This window comes from Seriola dumerili, unplaced genomic scaffold, assembly GCF_002260705.1.
Source record: "Seriola dumerili isolate Sdu_G_001 unplaced genomic scaffold, Sdu_1.0 BDQW01000409.1, whole genome shotgun sequence".
NCBI classification, from domain to species: domain Eukaryota; kingdom Metazoa; phylum Chordata; class Actinopteri; order Carangiformes; family Carangidae; genus Seriola; species Seriola dumerili.
This window is the reverse complement of record NW_019174664.1, coordinates 2,379,646-2,390,338: the sequence shown is the minus strand read 5'-3', so window position 1 is coordinate 2,390,338 and position 10,693 is coordinate 2,379,646. Positions and strand designations below refer to the sequence as shown.

The 10,693-nt window shown below is 37.9% G+C and overlaps 1 protein-coding gene across 1 annotated transcript; it reads left to right on the top strand.

Annotated features, from left to right (window-relative positions):
* Positions 1–3,934: 3,934 nt before the first annotated feature.
* snrpc (small nuclear ribonucleoprotein polypeptide C) lies at positions 3,935–8,613 on the top strand. Its single transcript, XM_022761459.1, has 6 exons — positions 3,935–3,986; positions 5,374–5,416; positions 5,526–5,634; positions 6,452–6,511; positions 7,550–7,654; positions 8,078–8,613. Exons 1-6 carry the CDS (start codon positions 3,979–3,981, stop codon positions 8,197–8,199), a joined length of 447 nt encoding a protein of 148 aa, XP_022617180.1. The 5' UTR covers positions 3,935–3,978; the 3' UTR covers positions 8,200–8,613.
* The last annotated feature ends 2,080 nt before the right edge of the window (positions 8,614–10,693 follow it).

The window sequence follows — 10,693 nt, the reverse complement described above, 5'->3', positions numbered from 1 at the left end:
ACAACCAGCTCAACAACAACAACCGTCAGTGCGCATGGCACGACCATGGGGACGATGTTTGACGTTGCAACAGCCCGCGCGTCACCTTCGCCAATCACGTAGTGGGCGTCGACGTCATCTGTTGCTATTTGCAGCCACCTTTTCATTGGGTTATCAATGAAATACAAGCTCCTCTTTTTCAGCTCAGTACCAGAGAGAAGTTTAATATTGGATGTAGGCTAATATTTGCATTTGTTGGACCCCCAACTCCTCCTACAAGACCCCCAAACTGACAGAGATACATAATGACTACAAATGACGCATCTGTGCATTGCTGTTTTGCATTTCTTTGTGGTCATTTTGTGTCAATGTGATTGTTTGTGTCTTTTTGTGTTCATTTTGTGTTAGTGGTAATTTGTGTTCTTTCTGTAGTCATTTTTGCATCCCATTGTGGTTGTTTTCCCTCACTTTGTGGTCATTTTGTCTCTCTTTTAGGTTGACCACAACAGGCCATAAAATGAACACTGTTGTTATTGTATGTCTTTTTGAGCCTTCTTGTGGTCAATTCCATCCCTTTGCAGTCATTTTCAAATGGCATTTCACACCAGTCCAACCAGTAAAGAGATAACTGGTGTTGTGTCTTTACCATTGAGTTTATTTTAATGATTCAGTACATAATTAGTGTTTTCTACATGTAGGCTATAATCAGTTGCCAGTTATCTTCATTCAAGCAGCCAACTCATCTCTTACAGGTGGTAATAATAAAGAATATATCATAATGCATACTATATACTAAATAAGTGAAAGGTTGCATGGTTCATTTATTTATCATTTTACACAGGGTTGTATTAAAAGATGAGACTCCACCATGAAAAACAGTTTTATTTTTATCACTCATTGACTGTATATAATTTTGTTTTGGTGAGTCGCACAAAGGGAATGACAGTAGCACCTCTCCATATACACCGTTATAGCAAACATCCAGTCAGAGATGACATGCATTTATAATTATTAAAATAGAAAATAACATTGTTAATGTGGAGATGTTAGATTCAGTGTCATATTTTAGAAAAGATTTTTATTCAAAAAGAATAAATGAAAAATCATCATGCAAACATACACTATACAAAAAAGGTCACTGTAAATGTGCATTTAATGACATTAATTAATGTAATTAATCAATGACAATTTTTCTGCCAAAACAAGTTATCATGCATGAATACAAGTGGACAGACAATGTGTATTATACACATTGTCTGTTTGACAGATCATTTAATTAGAAACACAGTACATTTAGAAAGTATTCAGTCACTTTTTTACAGTTTTTTTTTTTTTTTACACAGTATAATGTTGTTAACGTTGTTTATTCATCGATGTACAATGCCTGCAAGCTAGCTGCTAATGCTAATGCTAATCGGGGGAGGCGGCTAGCTTGCCCCCAGTGGCCCATGCGCCCAGCCAGCAAGCTAGCTGCTGGGGGAGACGGCTGCAGATTAACGTCATTAAAAGCTGCTAAAAGATATTTAAATTCAAAAGTTCAGTCGCTCTTAACCAGCCCACTGTCAACTGTTAAACAGCTAGCCCGCTAACTACCGCTGGAGACAGCAGTGCTTGTTCTGCTCCATGGTCTCTGTGACTTTGGCTAGCAGGTCATGTAGCCGTTCACCAGAGCAGAACAACAACCCGAGTCACCAGCTGCAGTCCAAAACGGTGTTAGTCAATCCACGGGACCAGAGACATGCTGCAGGCAGGACTGTGTATATGTAACTGAGCATTTCATATCAAAATAACAACCTGGACATGGATATGGAGTAAAATCAACACCTTATGGCAGCCCTACGGTAATTCCCAGGGGACACAAACACAGGAGAGACTGTTACACATAAATTACTTGGTTGTGGTTTAAGTGGTATTTACTAGTGCCAATGAAAATGAGAGCCTATTTCACCCTATGCATGATTCTAACCAGCAGTGTTTAGTGGAAAATACGACCTCATTAAAATTGTTAATTTAGCAGTAGTATCCAGTCCAATCAGGGCAGTTGGTTCTGTTGCCTTCATCAGCAGATTCATATAGTTGTAGATTTTCAAGGTGGAGGACGGCGCAGGGTTGAAAATTTTACACCTTTCATCTTGAAAATCTACTATACCTTTCAGGATCTGCTGATGAAGGCAACAGGACCACCTGCTCTCTGCTTGTGCTTTGCATGTTGATTGGATCGTCACTGTCTTATCAGATTCAGGTTTTACAAAAGGTAAAAAGTAACTTTGTTGCACCCTGTGTGGGAATTTTGAGTACTGGGTTTTCTACTATATCTATGTTGACAAAAGCACTTCTTTCATAGTCTATTGTTATCTCACCACTGATATAATTACAAAAAATATCACTTCAATGATTCAACAACAAAAATCAAGTTCAATTTATTCAGCATCTCAAAGTTGTGCTGAGTAATGCGCTTCCAAAACAATCAAGGTTTTAGTTCTATTCAATTTATTTTTAACCTATGCTTTTACCATAGTAAACTCTAAAACTCAGACACTGTTCATTCATTTGAAGGCAATTTTGACTAAATAAAGGCTTTGAAAATATCACATGTCATTCCTTTGCCCAAGGACAGTTCAGTCTTATCTGTACTAAAGATAGAAATCACAGACAATCTTAAAATCCTCCACAGACAACACATGGGGCACAGACACTGACTTTGTTCTGTATCAACAGTTGTGTATTCCAATAAGATATCTATTAAATGTCACAAATGAAAATGTAGAATGCCCTTTTTAATTGAACCCCCAAATTAAGAGCTAATGAGTGCAAATGACAGTAGAAAAATATAATCTGGAAGTATAGACTTGCTAATGTCATATTTGATACTTTGCTTGTAGTCAATCAGGTGTGAGTAGTTACAGCTGATTGGTTATATTTTTACAAGCGAAAGAAAGTGCAGATACATGTCAAAGTCCATCATATTATATTGAATAAACAACAACAATGAACAATTCTAAATCAAAAATCAGTACATCAATACATTCTCATTCTAGAAATATAACCATGTGAGAACAAACCGAGGAGATTAGATGTATACAACAAAATAAACATGACCTGAGGAAATAAAATGAAATAAGCTCACTCAACGACCTCAGGAACAAAAGTGAAACGACAGAGGGAATCAGCTCAGCTGTCGGGCAAACAGAGAATGAGCTCAGGACACAGGACCCAGAATACTCAAGACACCTGTGTGAGCTGCCCAGGTCGCACACCTGTTCTCATGCTGCTCTTCAGTACAGCAAAGTAAAGACAATTAAGAAGAAAATGCAGTAATCCAATTTGCATTATCATTTTCACACACTCAGGTGGCTGTTCTATGACCATATTAAAATGATAATTGAAAAGATATTGACAATTCATTTTCAAAGATTTAACCTGCTCTACAGTGACAATATTCAAATACAAGAAGAAATATAAGAAAACAGGCCAATGCATTTGCGTTTACATGTCACTACACTCTTTTGAGGTCAAAATGAAAATGAAAATGCGATTTGTCAGTCCTCTCATCAATGCAGTGGAAGCGGCTTGTTTTACCAGGGCATAAATGACACAAAGTACCAGTCTGTCTTTTATCATCTGTTCTATAATAATCATGAATGGTATACATAGAGTGGATAAGATCTTTCATTTTAATAAAAGCAACTCAGTGCTCGCAATTTGTGATTAACAAACAGTAAAACCTCCAACAAAATGTTCTCAATCATTGTGCTTTCCCTTGAGAATCTGGAAATGGACAAAATATAACGTAAAATATTCTATTTGCAAACATCTTTTGGTGTGGTGGCTTATTTCTGAATCACTTATCGCCTATGCTAAAGAAAACAAACGTTGTTTTTTAACAGTTATTAGTTACATGACTTCAAGGCGGAACTAACGTTAGGTAATTCTCATATCTGCTAGGAACATTTGTTGGTAACACCGGAGCCGCGCTCTCGACGGGGACTGCAACGAAACATGCCTAAGTAAGTTAACATATTCTTTCGTTTTAACGCCCATTCTCTGATTTCAATTTTTCAACAAACTTAATAAATGTTAATATTTGTATTGAGGATAGAATAGTGCCAAATAAAAAATGAAAAACTAACGGTACAGACAGGTTTGTTTCCAGATGAACGCCGCGATCTTTGTTTGGGCTCTGTCTATGTGCTGGAGTTAACCTCGATTTACCAGATTAACCGGCAAAAGAACAATCTAAACGCCGTATTATGAAATCTTTTCATTACGATATTATCACGTCGAAATTACTTCCGGCTATTACTTACTACGCTAACTTAACGTTGTACAACATTAATGTAGTTGACTAAACAACCACAAATCAAGAGTCCTTTACTCGCATGTTGCTTAGCGAGTTTGCGACAGTATCACTCGTCTTTCTTCAGATAGTTTTCTCAGTTGTAATTCAGCAATTACATTCAGTTGGCAGTTTATTAGGTACACTTTGCTAAACTAATGCAGTCTGATGCAACAGCTCTGCAATAAATCCTACGAATCTTAAAAAAAATCTTATGAAGGTTGTAATGTTCAGTTTGTGTTGAAACTGTGTTAAAGAGCTGTTGATTCAAAATTATGGTCGTTATGGAGGCTGTAGTTTGTGGTCTGGTGAACTATCGCGATGTACAGATGTTTCTATTATGTTGTCTACCCTCACTGATATAAGTGGGGTGGACAAAATAGTAGAAACACCTGTCTGTATAACAAAAAGCTATTCAGCAGCACCACAAACTGCATCCTTCAAAATTATAAAGCTGAATCAACACCTCTCTACAGTTTCAACAAAAACTGATTATTATAACCACTGTAAAGACAGGATCTATTGCAGGACTGTTGTATTGCACTGCATTAGTTTTATACCGTTTTAGTTTATTTTTTCATACTTTAGAGATTGAAAAACTTTATAAGCTGTTGTTTTTATTGGGTCTTTGTCATTTCTATTTGCTGATTATGTGTTTGTCAGTCAAAACGTTCTTGTTCTCAGGTTTCTCATGAAATAGAGATCTAATTTTCAGTGAAATCAACCTGATTAAATAAAGATGAAAAAACAAACAAAAAAACTTTCCATTATTCTGAAAAGAGATTCAACTATTAGTCATTCTACAGCTGTGGCCGGAGGAAATATGTTTTCAGATTGTAAGTACAGCGCAAGTGAACACTTATAGCTGAGGAATGCCTTGCTGGAATTTCTTAAAATTTGGCACAAATGATCCCTTGGACTCAAGGATGAACTCATTCAGGTCAAGGTCACTCTGACCTAAATAATATAAATATAAAATGAGTAAGTGATGACACACAGGTCAATTTCCCAGAGCTTTCTTTTCCACAGATCTGAATTTTTTTTTTTTCATTCCGCAGGTTTTACTGTGACTACTGTGACACCTACCTTACACATGATTCGGTAAGTTGTGTTTGTCTGTCCCAAATCAAATTGTTGACAAGCATGAAAGAATCTCTGGTTTGTTCTGCCCCTGTTAAATATCCATAACTTTATTCTCTTTCCCTTCTAGCCATCGGTGAGGAAGACCCACTGCAGTGGCAGGAAACACAAAGAAAATGTGAAGGATTATTACCAGAAATGGATGGAGGAGCAGGCTCAGAGCCTGATCGATAAAACGAGTAAGCAAACTTGGCATAAACCTGCTGTTCATATCTTTAGGACACTGCCACGCATCCAAAAGATGTCTCTTCTGCAGGACAGCTGAAGTTCTAAATATTCTAACTGTACTATAACCTGGGTGGCTGAGAGTTTTCATAGACATTTTGCTCAGTGTGAAATACATAGTGATGGAGGACACTCTGTTAAGGGTCTTCAAAATGTGAGGCTTAACTGAGTCAACCCTTTGGGATACTCATGTGCTGTAAGTTTAACTTAAATATGAAAGCGACCTCTAGTGGCAGTAACATATATTACTGATGATTTATGTGGTTGTGCAGTCAACTGTTCACACTCCTAATGTGGGTACAGCATGCTTTTCTTTTCCATATTTAGTGCCCTGGTTAGATGTAGACAATGAATTTCACGTTAGAGTAAAGCCTGGTACATAGCCCACACAAGACATGCTTATGTGCTTGTGTTGGCTTTCCAAGCTGTCTACCTAAATAATGTACTATGTACACCATACTTGGGCCCCCTCTGAGATTACAAACCACTAATCCACATAAGAGATGCAAAGCCAGTGTGATGCTAGAGCATAGTATTGTCCAGTGTGGAGTAATAATGTTGTTTTATAGACTAAACTCCTTTGCAGCAAAAAGGCTCCTCTTGCACTTTGTGTTGTTAGCATTCAATACGTAAAGCATGTAACAGGCTTAAATTAAATCTTTAAAAGCACAAATGCAATGAAAAGATTGTATGCTGCACATGATTGATACTGTACATGAAATATCTCTGTCTGGTTGTTTTTGTTGAATGTTTTGTCTTTTCTCTCAACAGCGGCTGCCTTTCAACAGGGAAAGATCCCTCCCACGCCGTTCCCTGGTGGCCCTCCTCCAGGTGAGTCCATTCAATGTCTTTCAGCTCTGCAATAATTTAATTTACTATGACATGGATACCGGCTTTTTATAGTTAAATTCGTACTCAAATATTTTAATAGATAAAAACTACTACTATACCACTGGACGTAATAGTAACATGGCTCTATTTCTTTTTCCACTCCTCTTTGTTATAACATTTTACCGACCAACTTCATTGTCGAATTCTGGCGACGACTGGTGACAAACATTTAAGTTACATTCAGGGTGTCCACTGAATGCAAAAAAAAAAAACAGTACCGTGTGAGCAGGTATTCTCTGCGGAGAGTCTCACAGTTAACAGACTGTGCACCAGACTAACCTCATAGCACGGTGCCATTTTGCTATTTCTGAATAAAGACCGGTAGACAAGCTCTCCGCTGTGCTGAGGACTGAGGTAGGCCAAGTCTGTTTTATTTTATTATGAGGTGTGAAAAATGCAACTGCAGGTTTCCATTTTGTTAATTTATTGGCTATTCCTGATCATCAGTCGGCTGAGAGCAGAGGAGGAGGAGGTTTTCATTACAATGCCCTCAACGCTGGAGGACTCAAAGTGCGATTTTGTTTTGTTAATCTGTTTATACATTAGAAAGTGTGGGTACTATTTGCTATTTGTTTTAATGAGTTATTTAATATTTTCCCTACACAGGAGAGGATTACTTTGGTTCCAGTTAATGGTCGGTTAACAAGTGTCGGCTATCGGTTAGAGCAAAATTCAAAATGAGCATCCCAGGCTGAAACCAGTTATATTGAAAATATAGTCATCAGATGGCAAATAAAGGTTATAATCTACTAAAAAAAATTGACAACGTTGAAAACATATTCTAACCCAGTTTTAACAGATTAATTTAAAAATGTTTATATAACACATTTACCTAGGTGTGTGTTTTCTGCTTTGTTACAAGTCAGTGCAAATTAAGCCCTTCCAATAAAACATAATCCACTGTGATGCATGTGAATCCGGTCTAACTCGCATAGTATGTTGTCTTCACATCTAAATGTTTTCATTTTTGTAAAACAGGAGGGCCTCCTCGCCCAGGCATGCTACCAACACCCCCCATGGGAGGTCCTCCTATGATGCCCATGATGGGACCTCCACCACATGGGATGATGCCTGGTGGACCAGGTAAGACGCATGATGTGTCTTTGGCAAAGCTTCACTTATTTCTAATTTGTGTAACGTAACATTCAAAGGTGCTCCCAGGGACAGGAGTGTTTTTGGGGAGTTGAAGATATTTCAGACAAGCCTGATCTTTGATGCCCTGCAATACAGCTGCAATTATTAGTCAATTATTCCATTAGTCAATGAACAGAAAATGAATTGGCAACTGTTTTAATAATCAATTAATCATAGAAATTCCAAATATTCAGTGGTTTTGGACTGTTGGTGGAATAAAACAAACAAATAGGTCACCAGTAGCAGTTTGAAATTATAACAGACATTTTTCATTATTTTCTGATCTTAACCAGGTTTCTTAATGAGATCTGAAGTTTTAAATGCTTTGATGCGACTCTTCGTAAATCGTATTCCTTCAACTGTCACTTTTAGGAGGCATGAGGCCGCCAATGGGAGGACCCATGCAGATGATGCCAGGACCACCACACATGATGCGTCACCCTCGACCGATGATGATGCCAGTCAGGCCGGGCATGATGCGTCCAGACAGATAAGAACGAGTGGATTTTCTCCGTTCTTTGTTGCCATGAACAGACATGGTCTAGTGAGGACACTTGGTTTAACACTTGGGTTTATTAATATGACTTTTTTAAATTCTCAAATGTCCAATCTCTTCAGCCCCGAACCCGAAGTCCCTGAAGTAATTATGTGATTTTTTTGTATAATTACTTTTATATTCCACTTGAATCTTGGTATTTATTTCTATTCATCTCCCATTAGAATTCATTTCAGATCCCCATTTTTAAGACGTTTTTTAATTAACCAGCCTCTGAAAAGACTGAAATATCTCGCCTCACTCTGACATACTCTTCAACACACTGATTTAAAGAGCGTTTCTTTTTTTCTTCTCTTTTTTTTAAATTTGTTACGATATTTGGTTTAGGTTTTACATGTTTTTGTTGTATTTCGTTGCATTGCTTTGAGAAATAAAACAATGATTTCAAACCTGCTTCTTTTAAATTGTTGTCCATATCAGCAAAGCTTGTTTTTTTTTTTAATTGGCTCTTCAATCACAGGTGTTTTCAGTTCTTCTGGCTGATTGCAGTAAGTGAAAACACCTGTGTTGGTGCACTGTGGGTAACTTGTAGGGTCTTAAAGCCAAAACCATTGAGGAGAATTCAGCTCAACGTTTTGAATAGGCCATGTTACAATTTTTCTACTTCAGTTTGTTTTTTCATGATGGGGGAAATCAGGGTTTCTGTCGGTCTTGCAAAGTTTTAAAAAGAATGAAATGGTTTTCTCCAAAAAGGCCTCAAGAAGGTTGAAAAGTCTTTAAATTGAACAAAAAAAATGGTCTTGAATGTTTTTACCTTCGTGTCGTGACGGTGGATTGTGCTGCAGGAGGATGTTCAGGTCCAGTCAGCACCATCAAACACTGTCGCTGCTGCAGTAGCTAGAAGGCTCATCTCATGGGCATTCATCTATCCTTTTGCTGTTGCTCCAGGTGCAAGTTGGATTAATTACCTTAACTATATCATTACAGAACTAAAAAAGAAAAAAATAATTCAATAAGTTCTAGCCCATATCCTTTTACAGGCCTTTCTTTTTTTGGTGTTTTTTTAGGTGTTAAGTTGTGTTCCCTGCAGTATTAAAAAGGTTTAAAAAAGTCTTGAATTTAACTTTATGAATCCTGCACAAACTCCGGAAATACAGTTTATGACATTTGCTAACCAGCAGTCCTTGGTGTAACGGTCCTTAAAACAGCCATGAATAGAGATAATCCCACTGTTTTCCAGTACATCCTGCAGTTTGGGCTGTTTCTTTTCCATTCATTTATATACATATAGTAGGTAGTTATGTACAGTATGGCCAAGTACACGTGTGTATGTAGTATTTGCGGCCTACTTGTATTTATATTTGACAAGTGATGGATGATATGTGTTATTGTACAAAGTGTCTTTTAAATGAATATAGTTTGTAGGTACAGTTGATTTGTGAAGTATTACAGGGTTGTTGCACAGGGATTGTTTCTCATATTACACGACTGATTAACTGTTCATCAGAGTGATGTGGCTGTGGGAAGAAACTGTTGTTGTGTCTGGCTGTTTTGGCATACTGTGCTCAGTAGCACTTACCAGAGGGCAGGCGTGGGAGTCGGTTGAGTCCAGGGTGTGAGGGGTCTGCAGTGATTTTGCCTGCCCGCTTCCTGACTCTGGAGACTGTGCAAGCTCTGGATTTCAGTGTAATTCATAAATGTCAACATCATTAGCGTTATATCTACTGATACATCCTGCTTTTGTCATTTTATACAAACATTAACATTCTGAAAATATTAGGTCCATTATTCTCGCCTGACAATCGGAGTTAGTAATAAAGAAACGTCAGTTCAGTGCTTTAAGGTTAGCACTGACTGTACAGTAAAAAGGTTTGAACCCAGCCCAGCCACCTGGGCTTTTCCTGAGTGGATCTGACATGTTCTCTGTGCCTGAAGGTGTGAATGTGTCTGTCAAGTGTGTTAGCCCTGTGATAGACTGGTGACCTGTACAGGGTGTACCGTTTGTTCTGCCCGGTGCATCCCGAGACCCTGCATATTACAAGCAGATACGGAAAACAGATGGATTTTTAAAATCACTAGACATATGAGAAAGTTGACCCAGCCCTCATTAGTTTATTCAGTCAAGCATGTTTGAAGAATTACAGCTGTTACATAAGAATCTGTGGCTGCCAGTGAATCATTATCTCAGCTGACATTTGTGTCGACAATGCCTCGCAATAATTCAGTGTTTTCCCTTTGCTGGATTTTAACTTCTGTGTCCATAATCACAAACGTGGGCCTATGATTATTAAAAATGTCTCAACAGATGGAGCTAGAGAGTTGTGATGCTTTGCAATTAGAACCAAGACACTGGAATGATGTGCAATGACTGATTATGTGCTTCCATGGACTGTCAAATTTCTTTGTATCTCACACTCCCAGAGGACATTTCTGTGGCTTTATGGTTTAGGAAATTTCTAGGCCACATATAAAAAAGAAACAAATTTGTTGGG

Coding starts and splice junctions, on each gene's coding strand:
- snrpc (XM_022761459.1), top strand. Junction 5,635..6,451: donor GAGCCTGATCGATAAAACGA/GTAAGCAAACTT, acceptor TTCTCTCAACAG/CGGCTGCCTTTCAACAGGGA. Junction 7,655..8,077: donor GATGATGCCTGGTGGACCAG/GTAAGACGCATG, acceptor TGTCACTTTTAG/GAGGCATGAGGCCGCCAATG.